Source organism: Oratosquilla oratoria, chromosome 1 (assembly GCF_046742065.1).
Source record: "Oratosquilla oratoria isolate Oo_2021 chromosome 1, ASM4674206v1, whole genome shotgun sequence".
NCBI classification, from domain to species: domain Eukaryota; kingdom Metazoa; phylum Arthropoda; class Malacostraca; order Stomatopoda; family Squillidae; genus Oratosquilla; species Oratosquilla oratoria.
This window is the reverse complement of record NC_134777.1, coordinates 35,246,655-35,265,492: the sequence shown is the minus strand read 5'-3', so window position 1 is coordinate 35,265,492 and position 18,838 is coordinate 35,246,655. Positions and strand designations below refer to the sequence as shown.

General features: G+C 40.7%; 1 protein-coding gene across 3 annotated transcripts in view; it reads left to right on the top strand.

Annotated features, from left to right (window-relative positions):
- Positions 1-18,838, top strand: part of LOC143032846 (GTP-binding protein 1-like) — a 135,859-nt gene that overhangs the window by 62,937 nt on the left and 54,084 nt on the right. For all 3 annotated transcript variants that reach the window (XM_076198011.1, XM_076198020.1, XM_076198030.1), the window contains exons 10-11: positions 7,669-7,860; positions 13,774-13,884. In XM_076198011.1, coding sequence (XP_076054126.1) covers positions 7,669-7,860; positions 13,774-13,884 — 303 coding nt within the window. The remainder of the gene's footprint in view (positions 1-7,668; positions 7,861-13,773; positions 13,885-18,838) is intronic.

The window sequence follows — 18,838 nt, the reverse complement described above, 5'->3', positions numbered from 1 at the left end:
TAATGATTTAATGGTATCTCATTACTTCCACCTTTGTGAATATGTACCTCATTTGCCCTTTTCCAATCAAGTGAAACTATACCTTCTTTCTACAAACATATAATAAGACTATGAATTTTGTCTGATAGTTGTTCCCTGGGACTGTTTCTGTGTTACTGGCTGCCAGCTAATGTGTGAAAAAGTGTAATAGGTAGGAAGAGGAGAGCAGTTGTTGGTTGCTAGCTAATGTGTGAAAAAGTGTAATTGGTACAATTGAAATTATTAATAAGAGATCCTGGGCCCAGTCCTGAGACTGAGTGTCAGCCATTCAGGCCTGCACCTGCTAATGAAGGTGAGGGGGTTGATGGTTTTTTAAAATGGGCAGCTTTGCTGTCCACCTTGCAGGACTGCAGCTACCTATCATTTGTCTCTCAAGAACACAACCAGGACAATTTTTAACCCCAAAAATGGGTGTTGAATGGGTATGGGATAAGTGAAGGGTGGGTGTATTCCTTGGCTGAACAACCCCCATATAAGGGGGAAAGGGCCCTTTTGTATATGTAAGACTGAAAACTCAACTTTAGGAGAATAAAAGCAATTGTGAGATATTATGAGACATTGCAAGACATATAAGTCACTGTATGGTGGGGGGAAAAGAATGCTGCCACCAAGTATTCCCACTTGGATTGTAAGAGGTGAGAAAAACGGGATGGCGATTGGGACCAGGCATCCTTCTCCCTGTAGCCCCACAGGGGACATTCCTAAAAAAAGTAAAGGCATGAGGGTCTAGGAGTTTTCCAACCAGCACCCTAAGGATTTGGGTCTTTTAATGTGCGTAGATGTGGTACAGATGAGAGTAAAAGGGAAGAGATAGGTAGTATGTTTGTGAGAAGAAAGATGGATGTGTTGGCTTTGAGTGAAACTAAGTTGAGAGGGAAGGGTGAGTGTGAGTTTGGGAGTGTAGTTGGGAGGTTCTCAGGAGTGAAGAGAGGGTGAGGGAGAGAAGGGGTGGCTATACTAGTAAGTGAAGAGATAGGTAAATGTGTAGTGGAGTGGAATGAGGTTTCTTCAAGGTTAATGTGGATGAAGGTGAAACTGGGAAAGGAGATGTGGGTTTTTGTAAGTGCATATGGGCCTGGTAGTGAGAAGAGTGTAGAGGAAAGGGAGGCTTTTTGGATAGATTTAAATGAGTGCATAGAGGGATTAGGGAGGAACGTCAATGTAGTTGTATTGGGAGACCTTACTGCTAGGTTTGGAAATGAACCAATAGATGGAGTGGTTGGGAAATGTGGAGTTCCAGGAAAGAATCGTAGTGGAGAGTTGATGATGTGTCTAGAGAGTTGATGATAGTAAATACAGTGTTTATGAAGAAAGTCAAGCATAAGTACACATGGGAGAGGGTGGTGGATGGAAGGGTGGTAGATAGAGCGTTAATGGACCATGTAGTGGTAGGATTATAATAGGAAGAGTTAAGAATGTACATGTTCTAAGGGGAGAGGGTGGGGGAATATCAGATAATTTTTTTTGGTAAAAGGTAAGTTGAGAGTGGAGGATAGATGGAGAAAGAGGAAAAGGACAAAAGGTAGGGAGTGCTTAGAGTGAACTCTTTAAATGAGAAGGAAAAGGAGAAGGAGTACAAGAAGAAGCTGAGAGAGAAGTGGGAGGGAGTGAAGGATAAAGTAGAACTAGGAGTGAGAGGAAGAATGGGGATGGTTCAAGGAGGGAGTCACAAATTGTGAAAAGATGGTGTGTGGAACAAGGAGGATGGGAGGAAATAGAAGGAAGGATAGTGAATGGTGGGATGAGGAAACGAAGAAGGTTGTAGAAGAGAAGAAGTGAGCTGTCACAGATTGGTTACAAAATAGGACGAGGGAGTCATATGAAAGGTACAAAGAAAAGAGAAGAGAAGTAAATCACAAGATAAAGGATGCAAAGAGGAGAGCAGATGTGAAATGGGGTAAAAGTATGACAACATTTTGAAAGTAATAAAAAGATGTTTTGGAAAGAAATTGAGAGGAAGAGGAGGCAAATCAAGTAGAGAAGAATGATAATGGAAGAGAAGGCAGTAAGAGGAAGGTGGGCAGAGTATTTTAGGGAGTTGCTGGTGGAGATGTGTCTTGAAAGAGAGTTGATGATGGCAAATACAGTGTTTAGGAAGAAAGTCAAGCATAAGTACACATGGGAGAGGGTAGTGGATGGAAGGGTGGCAGATATAGCGTTAATGGACTATATAGTGGTGACCAGGAGTATGGTAGGAAGAGTTAAGGATGTACATGTTCTAAGGGGAGAGAGTGGGGGAATATCATATAATTTTCTGGTGGAAGGTAAATTGAGAGTGGAAAATAGGTGGAGAAAGAGGAAAAGGGGCAGAAGGTAGAGAGGTACTTAGAGTGAACTGCTTAAATGAGAATGAAAAGGAGGATGAGTATAAGAAGAAGCTGAGAGAGGAGTGGGAGGGAGTGAAGGATAGAGTAGAACTAGGAGTTAAGGAGGAATGGGGGATGGTTCAAGGAGGGAGTCATAAGCTGTGCAAAGATGGTGTGTGGAACAAGGAGGATGGGAGGAAACAGAAGGAAGGGTAGTGAGTGGTGGAATGAGAAAGCAAAGAAGGGTGTAGAAGAGAAGACGCAGGCTTTCATAGATTGGCTACAAATTAGGACGAGGGAATCGTATGAGAGGTACAAAGTAAAGAGAAGGGAAGTTAAGCATAAGATAAAGGAAGCAAAGAGGAGAGCAGATGTGAAATGGGGTAAGAGTATGACAGAAAATTTTGAAAGTAATAAAAAGATGTTTTGGAAAGACATTAAGAGGAAGAGGAGGCAAATCAAGTAGAGAAGAAAAGGTAAAAGGTGCAGATGGAGAGATGATAATGGAAGAGAAGGCAGTGAGAGGAAGGTGGGCAGAGTATTTTAGGGAGTTGCTAAATGTGAAGGAGGATAGGGAGGGAAAGGTAGTTGCAGTGGGAAGTGCTAAGAAAATGAGTGTGATGAGTGAGGAAAATGGAGGAGAAATAGGGAAAGATGAAGTGAAAGCAGCTGTTAAGATGATGAGAGCAGGTAAGGCACCTGGGTTGGATGGATGCCATGCAGAATGTCTGAAGAAAGGAGGTACAATGATGGTGGACTGGCTGGTGAGGCTATTTAATGTTTGTTTAAGAGAGGGTAGAGTGCCGGAGGACTGGGGGAGTGCCTGTATAGTTCCGCTTTACAAGGAAAAGAGGGACAAGTGTGAGTGTAGTAGTTTCAGAGGGATTAGCTTGTTGAGTGTAGTTGGGAAGGGTTGTGTGTGGATGATGATGTGATGCATTAGGGGGGGTGGGTGGGGGATGGGAGGGTGAGGAAGCGTGTATGAGAAATAATTTGACACAGCCCAAAGGGATTTCTCCCCATCTCCTTTTCTGCATGAGGGGACGGAGAGGGGGGGTCACTGAATTAATGAAGCGGCCTTGCTGTGGATGTGCTGTGTCTTGCAACACTGCTTCTGACCCATGGCAGTGGACAGGATGCAGGGATGACTCGTCATCCAGGAGGTGCCAAGATGAGAGGGAGGGAGGAGGGTGGAGGGAGTGGAATATGTAGGGGATGGAATGGGTGGGAGTGGTTTCTATGCCTCTTTCTTTTTTGGCTACCCCCTGTGTAAGGGGGAAAAAAGCCTTGGGTATATGTATGTATGCTAAATGTGAAGGAGGATAGGGAGGGAAAGATAGTTGCAGCGGGAAGTGCTAAGAAAATGACAGTGATGAGTGAGGAAATTGGAGGAGAAATAAGGAAGGATGAAGTGAAGGCAATTGTTAAGATGATGAGATCAGGTAACACACCTGGTCTGGATGGATGCCATGCAGAATGTCTAAAAAAAGGAGGTACAGTGATGGTGGATTGGCTGGTGAGGTTATTTAATGTTTATTTAAGAGAGGGTAGAGTGCCGGAGGACTAGAGGCGTACCTGTACAGGGTCTAACAGATAAATCCGTACAAACTTTGAAGAAGTTTTAAGCACTTAAAAAGTAACATATGGCAATTCTGATTGTTTCCAGATACTTCCATTTGTCTAATAATTTAGCCAGTTGTATACTAGCACCGGTGCAATAAACATTAAGCAATGGAACAAGCCAAACGTTCAGCCATATGCAAACTTCGTCGCGCGGGTCACACTCCTAGCGCCATAATAAGGATGCTAAAATACTCCAGACAAACTGTTTACGATGTTTGTAAACGTTTTGATGAGACCGGCGAAGACCAACGAGCTGCTCACAAGCCCAGAAGGGGCAGAATTCTAACACCTCGCTTTTTAGCTGGTCTCAAGAGAAGTGTCAATGCAAATCCAGCCTTACCATTATCGACATTGGCAAAGAAGAGAGGTGTCAGCACAATGACAATTCACAGAGCATTAAAGAAATTGGGATTAACCTCATTCTCACAAGGAAAAAGACATCTTTTGACACGAAAAATGAAAGAAATCCGCTTGACCAGGTGCCAAAAGCTGTTGAACTGGATGAAGTCGAATGGCTCAGTCATCAAGTTTTTTTCCGACGAGAAGATTTTCACGGTTGATGCGACTTTCAATAAGCGGAATGATCGCTGGATAGCCTCCTCATCCTCAGAGGTTCAACACAAGACAACGACGAAGAAACCAGCAAGTGTCATGGTGCTCTGTGTGGTGTCAACTGAGGGGGACGTCTTCACTCACTTCTTCAACAACAACAAGAAAGTCAATGCCGTTGTCTATTGCAAAGTTCTAGAAGAGAAAATAATACCCTGGATGAAAGATAAGGCTAGTGGCAACCAGTTTGTCTTCCAACAAGACTCGGCTCCAGCCCACACAGTGAAGAGGACCACCAACCTTCTCGAAGGGTCAAATGTGCAGTTCTGGAACAAAGAGTTGTGGCCCTCAAATTCGCCAGACCTAAACCCTTTAGATTATTATTTTTGGGTGCGAATTGAGGCCAAGGCATGTGACAAGCCACACAGAAGTATAACAACCCTGAAGACAGACATCAAGAAGGCTGTGGGTTCATTATCAAAGTCTGAGATCATCAACGCTGTATCCAAGTTTCGTAAACGCGTTGAAAGCGTCATAACAGCTGAAGGTGGTTACATTGAATGAAATCATTGTTCTTATTGCCTTTTCTAAATATACTGAAAATTTCATAACTCTCTGTTTATTATAACCCGAGATATTAATCTTAAAACATGTGATAAGAAGTTGTACGGATTTATCTGTTAGACCCTGTATAGTTCCACTCTACAAGGGAAAAGGGGGCAAGTGTGAGTATAGTAGTTTCAGAGGGATCAGCTTGTTGAGTGTAGTTGGGAAGGTTTATGGGGGATCTTGATTGAGAGAATGAGGAGAGGAACAGAGGGAGTAATTGGTGAGGAACAGTGTGGATTTAGGACATATAGAGGTTGTGTAGATCTGGTTTTTGTGGTAAGACATATGTGAGAAAGCTATAGGAAAAGGTGAGGATGTCTTTTGGGCTTTTATGGATCTGGAAAAGGCTTAAGACAGGGTAGACAGGAAGGCACTGTGGGAGGTTTTGCAGATACATGGGATAGGAGGAAAGCTTTTATGAGCTGTCAAGAGTGTTTACAAGGGTAGTAGAGCATGTGTCAGGATTAGAAATGGAGAGAGTGAGTGGTTCGAGGTAAAGGAGTTTGAATGTGTTTGAGATGAGGTGTCTGAGAAGTATGATGGGGGTTACTAGGCTGGATAGAGTGAGAAATGAGGAGGTGAGGAGGAGAACAGGTGTAGTAAAGGAATTGGGAGATAGGGTGGATGAAAGAGTATTGGAATGATTTAGACACATGGAAATAATGAGTGAAGAAGGACTAGTAAAAGGGGTATGGAAGGCAGATGTGGAGGGAGTGAACATGTGGGGGCGACCTGGGATGAGATGGAAGGATGGGGTGAAAGGGGCTTTGGGGAAGAGGGGAATGTCTGTTGAGGAAGGACGGGAGAGGACAGAAGACAGGGGTGAATGGAAAATGGTTGTATATGGATGATGTTGTGATGCATGAAGTGGAATGGGTGGGGAGATGGAGGGTGAGGTAGTATGTGTGAGAAAAATTTGACCCAACCTGAAGGGATTTCTCCTCATCTTCTCCTTTTCTGCATGAGGGGATGGAGAGGGGGGGTCGCCGATTTAATGAAACTGCCTTGATGTGGATGTGCTGTGACTTGTGACACTGCCTCTGACCCATGGTATTGGACAAGATGCAGGGATGACCTGTCATCCAGGAGGTGCCAAGATAAGAGGGAGGGTAGAGGGTGGAGGGGAGTGGAGTGTATTGGAAATGGAATGGGTGGTAATGGTTTTTATGCCTTTGTTTTTTGGCTACCTCCCTTGTAAGGGGGAAAAAGCCTTTGGTAATTAAATTATATGTATGTATGGTGTGAAAGGGTTACTCATTTCTGTTGAAGGAAAGGTGTAGGGACGGAAAGACAATGTGATGTTTTCATATAAAAAACTGTTAGAATATTTAATGCTTTAAAAGATGGTGTTCTCTTGATTCATATTCAGATTGTGGGAGTAAATTTGGTAACAGCTGTACCACATGCATGTGATTATATAAGTAAGGATTAGTAAGTATGTGATAGAAGAAAGCTAAAGATAAATGTGGGTAAAAGTAAGGTGATGAGATGTACAAGGGGTGAAAGTGGCAGTAGACTGGAAGTGAACATTAAGGGAGAGCGACTGGAGGAAGTGGATAGTTTTAGATACTTGGGTGCAAGTGTAGCAGGAAAAGGTGGAGTGAAGGTGGAGGTAGAATGTAGATTGAGAGAAGCGAGTAAATGCCTTGGTGGATTAAAGAGTGTAATGAGGAATAGACATTTGGGAATGGATGCAAAGAGGAGACTGTATGAAGGAGTGATTGTGCCAACAGCACTGTATGGGGCAGAAACGTGGAACATAAGAGAAGAAGAGAGAAGGAGTTTGAATGTGTTTGAGATGAGGTGTCTGAGAAGTATGGTGGGGGTTACTAGGCTGGATAGAGTGAGAAATGAGGAGGTGAGGAGGAGAACAGGGGTGAAAAAGGAGCTGGGAGATAGGGTTGATGAAAGAATATTAGGATGGTTTGGACACATGGAAAGAATGAGTGAAGAAAGACTAGTAAAAGAGGTATGGAAGGCAGATGTGGAGGGAGTGAACATGAGGGGATGTCCTAGGATGAGGTGGATGGATGGGGTGAAGGGGGCTTTAGGGAAGAGGGGAATGTCTGTTGAGGAAGGAAGGGAGAGGACGGAAGACAGAGGTGAGTGGAGAATGGTTGTATATGGATGATGTTGTGATTGCATGAGGAGGAATGGGCGGGGGGGGTGGGGTTGGGGGAGTATGGGGGAGTAATTTTTGACGCAGCCCGAAGGGATTTCTCCCCGTCCTCTCCTTATATGCAAGGGGGGACGGAGAGGGGGGGTCGCCGATTAAATGAAGCGCCCTTGCTGTGGATGTGCTGTGTCTTGCGACACTGCTTCTGACCCAGGGCGGTGGGCAGGGTGCAGGGATGACCCGTCATCCAGGAGGTGCTCAGATGAGAGGGAGGGTGGGAGGGGTGTGGAGTGTATTTAGGGATGAAATGGGTGGGAGTGTTTTTGTGCCTTTCCCTTTTTGGCTACCTCCTTTGGAAGGGGGAAAAAGCCTTGGTATATGTATGTATGTGTATGTAGTAAGTAATGTGAATGTGTTCATTTTCAGGGAGAGATCTTGGTCCTTCACCATCCAACCACCATCAGCACTAAATATCAAGCCATGGTTCATGTGGGATCTGTAAGACAAACAGCTTCTATTATTGATATGGACAAAGAATGCCTAAGGACTGGAGATAAGGCCCTTGTACACTTTAGGTTTATCAAGCACCCTGAATACCTCAAAGCTGGAATGAAGATGGTAAGTTAGCAATTTTATTTTCATGAATTTATAATGTATAGATACTTTTTGAACAATAAAAAAGAAGTAGTTGTTGTTGTTGTCGTTCCCTAGACTGTCTGTCCGAGCAGTCCCGTCTCCCCAAGGAATGCCATAGCTGAAACTGGGTTTTCCCACAAATCCTTTATAGAGTGTATGTTGTGTTGTTTGCGTGCATGATTGTGTATAATGCAGTCTTCCATTATGTGTTGTATGGTATGATCCTGACTCAATAGGTCATAACAAGTACATATGGGAGGGTGTTGATTGATAGGATTAGGACAGAAACAAAGGGAGTAATAATTGGTGAGGAACAGTTTGTATTTGGGAAAGGCATGGATAAAAAAAATTGTGGTAAGGCAAATTTGTGAAAAGTTTTTGGCAGAAGATAAGGATTTTTTTTTTTTTTTATGAATTTAGAAAAGGCTTATGACAGGGTAGACAGGAAAGCATTGTAGGAGGTACTGCTGATATATGGGATAGGGAAAGCTGCTAAGGGCAGTCAAGAGCTTGTGTTATAATTAGAAAGGATGAGAGTGGTTTCAGGTGAAGATGGGGATGAGTCATGGCTGTATTATGTCTCCATGGCTGTTCAATGTGTATATGGATGGGGTGATATGGGAATTAGATATGAAGGTAATGATTTGAGGTTTGGAGAAGGTAAGAGAGAGTGGAGGGAAGTGGGTGGGAGCTAGTTGTTGTTTGCTGATGACACTGTGTATGGGTCATGTGGCTGGGTCAGAGGAGGATCTTAGCTAGTGACAGAGTTTGGTAAGGTATGTGATAGGAGGAAATTGAAAGTAAATGTGGGTGTGATAGGAGAAAATTGAAAGTAAATATATGTAAAAATGACATGATAGACGAGATCTGTCCAGAAAGTATCCAGCCAATTACAATTTCAAGAAATGCGTCTAACCTAGGACAATGGCACCCTACTCTCCTTTAAAGTAGTCTTCTTCTGACCTCACACACTTCTCCCAGCATCCCTTCCACATTTAAAATTGTTTCCAAAGTCCTCTTTTGGGATCTTCATCAGCTGGCTCGTCACATTCTTCTTAATTTCATCTATGGACTGAAATCTTCCTTTTAATGGGTCATAGCCATAGACCTACGATTCATCTCTGGTTATTACTGTGTTTTTTCCAGTTTGTTGAAATTTTATTGTAGAACTACGAGTGGATGAAGATTTCCATATAGGCTATAACTGCATTTGTGCAGAGGACTTTAATATGAGTGTTGGAGATCTGGTCTAGGTCTTTAGGATTTTTTTTGTTTTTTTAACCCATTAATTTCAATGTTGGAGAAGGAGGGGTGCCATTGGTGTCCAATTTGATTTTTCATGTTTCTTTTGTTATTTTCAAATTTCCTGGGGTATTGGCTGGATCTTATTGTGGGGTTAAAAGCTGCTCAGTAGAATGCAGCTGATACTTTAGGGTCTATATGGGGTGCCCCTGCAGACCAGAGCCTCACATAATTTTGTTTGTACATACATATATATATTTTTTTACATATTTCCCCCCTTACAAGGGAGGTAGCCAAAAAACAAAGGCATAAAAACCACTCCCATCCACCCCCTTCCCTCCCTCTTATCTTGGCACCTCCTGGATAATGGGTCATCCTTGCATCTCACCCATTGCCCTGGGTCAGAAGCAGTGTCACAAGACACAGCACATCCATAGCAAGGCTGCTTCATTTTTGTGTTCTCCTATCATTTTTTGCAAGTCCCCTTGACATCTCACCATAATATACAGCAGAACATCCACCTTGTTGATGGTTCTTTCTTCTTTACCTCTCACTACATCATTAATTTTCTGATCAGAAAATTAATGACATCAAGTCAAAATGTTAGATTATTAGTGTTCCTGGTTCAACCTGAGTTGTTTCCTTACCACCTTTTCCATTTATATATATATATATATATATATCTATATATATATTATATATATATATATATATATATATATATATATATATATATAGATATATATATAATATATATATATAAATGTATACACATATATACACACACTTTTAACTTGTTAAGATAAATGAAAGTGGCCTTGAACTACATGGATGAAGAAAAGGTAAAGAAAATATTAATTACAAAGGATTACAAAGGGATTACAAAGGCGGAGCATGCCGACAGGAGACCTTTTGATCCATATCTAGGTCGGATGCGAAAAAAAAATCATATTAATAATAAAATAGTAAATAAAAACTATAATAATGTAAATAACAAATAAAATACATAAATAAATGCATAGGTATAGTTAAATAATAAACAAACAGGTAAATAGTAAATAATAATAAATTGAGATATAACTAATAATAAATGAAAATCAGACAGATAAATGATAACAAAACAAAAACAAATAATATAAGATAAATTATAATCATTACAGCATCTTACTTAGGTATTTATCTAAATGATTCTTAAAGCTTCGAACTGAACTACATTGCACTACCTGTGCAGGAAGTTTATTCCATTCATTAACTACACGGTTGGCAAAGTTGTTTCTACCTACTTCCAAATTGAATCTATTTCCGGACAGTTTGAGACCATTGTTTCTTGTCTGATTCTCATTCAATGTGAAAATTTGGTCACTTTTGATGTTGTCAATTCCCTTTAAAATCTTAAAGACCTGTATCAAGTCACCTCTGAGTCTACGCTTTTTTAAGGAAAACAGATTCATGTGTTTTAGTCGATTTTCGTATGATTTATTTTTGATATTTGGAATCAGTTTTGTGGCTCGCTGTTGTACTTTTTCCAGTCTGTCAATGTCTTTAATGAGATTCGGTGACCGTACGGAAACAGCATATTCCAAATGTGGACGAACTAACGATTTATATAGCTTGTTAATGAGTGAAGGACTTTTGAAATCAAAAGATTGCACAATCAGTCCTAGAATGTTATTTGCTTTGACTTTTGAAATCAAAAGATTGCACAATCAGTCCTAGAATGTTATTTGCTGATAAGACCTAATTTGGAGTATGCTGAAACACTATGGGCACCTAGTAAAAAAACAAACATAAAGAAATTAGAAAGAATTCACAGAGCAGCAACAAAAATGGCGCCTACAATCTCTAATTTGACATATGAACAAAGATTGGATAAATTACATCTATCAACACTGGAACAGAGAAGAGCAAGAGGCGATTTGCTGATTATTTACAGAATTATGAAAGGGATGGAAGTTCTTAATAGAGATGACTTAGTAAAATGGGGCAGAAGAGAAACAAGAGGACACAAGAAGAAGCTAAAGAAGGACAGTTACAGAAGAAATTTGAAAAAGAATAGCTTCCCACACAGAGTGATTGATGTCTAGAACAAACTAAACGGGGAAACAGTGAGTGCCAAAACTCTACAAGATTTTAATAACAAACTGAATGTGGAGAGATACAAAAGCGGGTCACAACAAGCATAGCTCTCGTCCTGTAAAATACAACCAGGTAAATGCACACACACACACACACGACAGTCAAAGTGACAGCGAAGTTTGGAACTCCAGGAAAAACTTCAAATTTCAAGGATCTCAACGACGAGGGAGTACCTGTGTTGTATTAGTAGGGAAGGGGAAAGCTCATGGTGTAGTGGGAAAGTGAAGAAAAAGGAGAAGGGGATGGATTACAGAGGAAAATGGAAGGAAATGAGGAAGGGTACAAAATGGTCCCTGGAAGTCAGAAGGAATGTTAACAAGAGGTGTGCAGACGATAGAGGTGAAGTCGAAGAGCTTAGTAAAAATGTAAAAATTAGAAATATAGATAAGAGCAGTGCAATGGAAGGTGAAGGTAATTATTTCCATGGGTTTAATGAGGGGGGAGATGACAACCTCCCCCGATTAGCAAGTCTAGGGGAAAAACTAGAGAAAATGAACGAACAGTGGGAGGTTAGGTTCTGTCAACTTACATGGATTACACAGAGTTGATAAATTGGAAGAACTAAAGAAGGAGAACCAAAACTTAAATAAAGAAATAGAAGAATTAAAAAGGCAGTTAAAAGAAGTAAAGGATGAGAATGAGGAATTGAATATTAATAAAGAGAATAATGAGCCCATAACAAAAGAGGTACAGGGTTGGAGAAAAGTCCAAGAGAACAACAAAATTGAATTTAGAGATATAGTAAAACAACAGATGAAAGAACAAGCTAAGGACACAGTTATTAAAGTGATGAGGGAGAAGGAGAATATAGTAAGAAACTTAGCGAATAAAAAGAAATGTATAATTATATTAGGGATGGAAGAGAAGCATAATCCAAATAGGACTACAAGAGTAAAGGAGGAGAAGGAAAAAGAAAACAAGATATTAGGAGTTCAAGAGGATGAACAAGAAACAGGGAAAGAAATTGAAGAAATATATGGAATAGGGAAATACAATACAGATAAGACCAGACCAATTAAGGTTAAATTCAGGTCACAAACGACAGCAGAGAATATCTTAGTAAAAATAGGGAAACCAGCAAAAAAGTGATCTATATAAATAGGTATGGATAAAAAGAGAGCTGAATAAAGAGGGAAGAGAGGATGAGAAAGCAAAAAGAATGGAAGATAAGGGAAAAAACGAGAACAGAACAGAGGCAGAGAAATTCTATTGGAGAGTAGTGGATATGAAAGTGAGGAAATGGTTCATAGCAGAGAAGAATGGAAGGGAAACAGAAAACAGGATGGAGGTAGCAGAAAATTAAAAGTGTTCTTGGACTTGTAGAAGGCTTTCGACAAAGTACCACATAAAAAGTTAATAAGAAAAATTGAAATAATAGGAGGAATACAAGGTAAGCTACTGGAATGGATGAAGGATTTCTTAATTGGGAGAAAAATGAGAGTGGTACTTAGAGACAAAAATTCAAACTGGGAAGATGTGATAAGTGGCATCCCACAAGGCTCTGTATTGGCTCCTTTAATGTTTGCCATATATATATATATATATATATATATATATATATAAATTATATTGATGAGGGAGTGAAGTGTTACATGAAATTCTTACCTGACGATGCCAAATTACTCAAGAGAGTAGAAGATTGCAGATCACTACAAGAAGACCTAGACAAAATATGGGAATGGAGTCAGAGGTGTGAAGTGAACTTTAACATTAAGAAATGTAGTATAATGGAATTTGGAAAAAGCAAAAATAGAATATCGGGTCAATATAAAATTGGTACCAAGGAAGTCAAAAAAGTTGACTCAGAAAGGGACCTGGGAGTGATTATCTCAAGTGACTTGACACCTGATAAACATGTCAATAAATTAGTTGGAGAGACTTTTAACTTATTAAGATCAATGAATGTGGCCTTCAACTACATGGATGAAGAAATGGTAAAGAAAATAGTGGTTGCACTGATAAAACCTAAATTAGAGTATGCTGCAATACTATGGGCACCTAGCACAAAACAAAAAACAAAACAAAACAAAACATAAGAAAATTAGAATTCAAAGAGCAAACAAAGATTGGAAAAATTACATCTATCAACACTGGAACAGAGAAGAGAAAGAGGTGATTTGTTGACCATTTACAGAATTATGAAAGGCATGGAAATCCTTGATAGAGACGACTTATTAAAATGGGACAAAAGAGAAATGAGGACACGAGAAGAAACTAAGGAAGGACAGTTACAGAAGAGATTTGAAAGAGAATAGCCTCCCGCATAGAGTAATTGATGTTTGGAACAAACTAAATGGAGAAACAGTGAGTGCCAAAACTATACAAGTCTTTAAGAATAAGCTGGATGCGGAGAGATACGAAAATGGGTCACTACGAGCGTAGCTCTCGTCCTGTAAAATACAACTAGGTAAATGCACACACACACACACACATTGGCAGGGAACCTCCCTTAAAAGGGGGAAGAGGCACTAAGTATATTGATAGATTTAATCTAGTGGGTTTTACCAATTGTTGCAGGTATTCCGTGAAGGCCGAACAAAAGCTGTTGGGAGAGTCTTGGAAGTAATTCCAAAGGCTGCATCACTACAACAGCAGAGGAGCAATAAAGCCCACAAAATCATGAAACAGGTGAGCACTGATGAAATTTTGATGGTTTTTATAGATCACCTTATTCACTGCAGGTATCAATATGGGCCTTGGCAAATTATTACTGGAAACTTCAAAGTATGCTTGATTATTTTCATGGAGTGATATAAGGGATTTTTTTTTTATTTTTTATTGATAGATTATTCAAGAACACTGTAAAAACATCTTTGAAAATGTCATTTTTATCTTGGATGGATTTGTAAGAAGATATATGTGAATAGAGTCTTCCTACAGATATTGATGGAAATTCTCTTATTTGTTCATAATGATAGAAGAACTAATAAAATTCATAAGTATTACAATGGTGATAATGAGCTTATCTTTGAAAAATATATATGAAGTATAAATTCTTAAATCATTGTCTTTATCATTAGTATTATTAATATTATTATCATTGTTATTGTTATTGTTATTCTTATTTTTATTATCATTATTATTACTATCATTATTATTGTTGTTGGCATTGAGTGAAACTAAATTGAAAGGGAGGGGTGAGTTTGAGCTTTGGGAGTGTAGTTGGGAGGATGTCAGGAGTGAAGAGAGGATGAGGGAGAGAAGGGGTAGCTATACTAGTAAGTGAAAAGATAGGTAAACATGTGGTGGAGTGGAAGGAGGTTTCTTCAAGGTTAATGTGGATGAAGGTGAAACTGGGGAGGGAGATGTGGGTTTTTGTAATTGCATATGGGCCTGGTAGTGAGAAGAGCGTAGAGGAGAGGGTGATTTTTTGGATAGAGGGATTAGGGAGAAATGTCAGTGTTTTGGTATTGGGAGATCTCAGTGCTAGGGTAGGAGACGAACCAATAGACAGAGTAGTTGGGAAGTGTGAAGTTCCAGGATAAAATTTGTGGTGGAGAGATAATAGTGGAGATGTGTCTAGATAGCAAATAGATAGCAAATACAGTGTTTATGAAGAAAGTCAAGTATAAGTACACATGGGAGAGGGTGGTGGATGGAAGGGTGGTAGATAGGGCTTTAGTGGAATATAAAGTGGTAACCAAGAGAAGAGTAGGAATAGTTTTGGATGTACTTGTTCTAAAGGGAGAGAGAGGGGGAATATAAAATTATATTTTGGTGGAAGGTAAGTTGAGAGTGGAGGATAGATGGAGAAAGAGGAAAAAGACAAAAGGTAGGGAAGTGCTTACGGTAAACTACAATGAGAAAGAAAAGGGGTAGTATAAGAAGCTGAGAGAAGAATGTGAGAGAGTGAAGAATAAGGTAGAACTAGGAGTGGAGGAGGAATGGGGATGTTTGAAGGAGGGATTCACAAGGTGTGCAAAGATGGTGTGTGGAACAAGGAGGATAGGAGGAAATAAAAGGAAGGGTAGTGAGTGGTGAGATGATGAAGCAAAGAAGGTTGTAGAAGAGAAGAAATGAGCTTTTAAAGATTGGTTACAAAATGGACAAGAGAATCACATGAGAAGTACAAAGAAAAGAGAAGAGAAGTAAAGTATAAGATGAAAGGCAAAGAGGAGAGCAGGTGTGAAATGGGTGTAAGAGTATGACACAAAATTTTTAAAGTAATGGAAAGATGTTTTGGAAAGAAATCAAAAGAGGAAGAGTCGAATCAAGTAGAGAAGAAACGATAAAAGGTGCCGATGGAGAGATGATAATGGAAGAGATAGCAGTAAGAGGAAGATGGGCAGAGTATTTTAGGAAGTTGCTAAATGTGAAGGAGGATAGGGAGGGAAAGGTAATTGCAGTGGGAAGCACTAAGAAAATGACAGTGATGAATGAGAAAAATGGAGGAGAAATAAGGAAAGATGAGGTGAAAGCAGTTATTAAAATGATGAGAGCAGGTAAGGCACCTGGTTTAGATGGGTGCCATGCAGAGTATCTAAAAAAAGGGAGGTACAGTGATGGTGGACTGACTAGTAAGGTTGTTTAATATTTGTCCAAAAGAGGGTAGACTGTTGTTTGACTGGAAAAGTGGCTGTATAGTTTCATTTTACTAAGGTAAAGGGGACAAGTGTGAGTGTAGTAGTTTCAGAGGGATCAGTTTGTAGTTGAGAAGGCTTATGGGAGGGTTTTGATTGAGAGGATTAGGAGAGGAACAGAGGGAGTAATTGGTGAGGAATTATGTGGGTAGGGACTATATGGATCAGATTTTTATGGTAAGACAGATATGTGAGAAAGCTTTAGGAAAAATGTAAAGATGTGTATCTTGGCCTTTATGGATTTGGAAAAGGCTTATGACAGGGTAGACAGGAAGGCACTGTGGGAGGTATTGCAGATATATGGGATAGGAGAAAGGTTTTTTAGAGCAGTCAAGAGTTTTGCAAGAGTAGTAAACCTTGTGTTGGAATTAGAAATGGAGAGAGTGAGTGGTTTGAGTTAAAGGTGAGACTTTGTCAGGGATGTATTATGTCGCCATGTCTGTTCAATTTATACATGGATGGGGTGGTGCTAGTGGTAAATGCAATGTTAACCCCTTCCATACGGTGATGCCTACGTAGGCGTCATGAGGAGCAAGTGGGTACGCGAGGATGCCGATGTCGGCGTCTTGATTATATTTATTGTAGTTGTACCTGCGTGACCCCCATACTCTGTAAACTGGCTTCATCATATTTTCTATGGTTATAAAAATTCACAGGTGAAAGAGAGAACGATCGATACAGCAGTGACTTTATTTTTTATACATACATACATATACCAAGGCTTTTTCCCCCTTACAAGGGAGGTAGCCAAAAAGGAAAAGGCATAAAATCATTCCCACCCATTCCATCCCTGAATACACTCCACACCTCTCCACCCTCCCTCCCATCTTAGCACCTCCTGGATGGCGGGTCATCCCTGCACCTTGTCCACTGCCCTGGATCAGAAGCAGTGTTGCAAGACACAGCACATCCACAGCAAGGCCGCTTCATTAAATCGGTGACCACCCCTCTCCGTCTCCCCATTGCATAAAAGAAGAAGACGGGGAGAAATCCCTTTGGGCTGCGTCAAATTTTGCTCACACATACTGCCTCACCCCCCATCACCCCACCCATTCCACCTCATGCATCACAACATCATCCATATACAACCATTCTCCATTCACCCGTCTTCTGTCCTCTCCCGTCCTTCCTCAACAGACATTTCCCTCTTCCCTAAAGCCCCCTTCACCCCATCCATCCACCTCATCCTAGGACGTCCCCTCATGTTCACTCCCTCCACATCTGCCCACCATACCTCTTTTACTAGTCTTTCTTCACTCATTCTTTCCATGTGTCCAAACCATCCTAATATTCTTTCATCAACCCTATCTCCCAACTCCCTTTCCACCCCTGTTCTCCTCCTCACCTCCTCATTTCTCACTCTATCTAGCCTAGTAACCCCCATCATACTTCTCAGACACCTCATCTCAAACACATTCAAATTCCTTCTCTCTTCCTCTCTTATGTTTCATGTTTCTGCCCCATACAGTGCTGTTGGCACAATCACTTCTTCATACAGTCTCCTCTTAGCATCCATTCCCAAATGTCTATTCCTCATTACACTCTTTAATCCACCAAGGCATTTACTCGCTTCTCTCAATCTACATTCTACCTCCACCTTCACTCCACCTTTTCCTGCCACATTTGCACCCAAGTATCTAAAACTATCCACTTCCTTTAGTCGCTCTCCCTTAATGCTCACTTCCAGTCTACTGCCACTTTCACCCCTTGTACATCTCATCACCTTACTTTTACCCACATTTATCTTTAGCTTTCTTCTATCACATACTCTCCCAAACTCTGTCACCAACTTCCTCAATCCCTCCTCCGATCCTGCCACAAGCGCAGTGTCGTCAGCAAACAACAGCTGGCTCACCTCCCACTTTTCTCCATTTTCTTTAACCATCTCCAATCCCTGACCCACTACCCTTGCATTTACCTCTCGCACCACCCCATCCATGTATAAGTTGAAATTTTTTATAATGCGAGTATTATGACGCAACATCGTATGTCTGGCAGCCAATGCTGCCCGCAAGATTTTGGCCCGAAGTGAAGTGGTTAATGGGCCAGGGATTGGAGATGGTTAAAGAAAATGGAGAAAAGTGGGAGATAAGCCAGTTGTTATTTGCTGATGACACCACAATTGTAGCAGTATTAGAGGAGGGATTAAGATAGTGATGGATTATGGGAAGGTGTGTGAAAGAAGGAAGTTCAAAATAAATGTGGGTAAAAGTAAGGTGATGAGATAAACAAGGGGAGAGGATGGAAGAAATTGGAAGTGAGTATTAAGGGAGAGAGACTGAAGGAAGTGGATATCTTTAGATACTTGGGTGCAAATGTAGCAGGAAAGGGAGGAGTGGAGGTAGAATGTAGATTGAGAGAACCAAGTAAATGCCTTGGGGGATTGTAAAATGTAATGTGAAATAAACATTTGGGAATGGATGCTAAGAGGAGATTGTATAAAGGAGTGATTGTGCCGACAGCACTGTATGGGGCAGAAACATGGAACATAGGACAGGAAGAGTTTTTATGTGTTTGAGATGAAATGCCTGAGAAGTATGATAGGGGTTATTAGGTTGGATAGAGTGAGAAATGAGGAGGTGAGGAGAGTAGGGGTGAAAAGGGAGTTAGGAGATAGGTTGACAAAAGAGTATTGGGATGGCTTGGACACATGGAAAGAGTGAAGAATATTAGTAAAAGAGGTGTGGAAGGCAGAGGTAGAGGGAGTGAATATGAGGGGGGAACCAAGATGAGACGGATGGATGGGGTAAAAGGGGCATTGGGAAAGAGGGGAATGTCTGTTGAGGAAGGAAGAGAAGACAGAAGATAGGGGTGAATAGAGAATGGTTGTGTATGGATGCATGGAAGGGAGGGTGGTTGGGGATGAGGGTGAGGGAGTATGTGTGAATGATATTTTGATACAGCATGAAGGGATTTCTCCCTATCTCCTCTTTTTCTGCATGAGGGGATGGAGAGTGGGGGACTGCTGATTAAATGAAGCAGAAGCAGCCTTGCTGTGGATA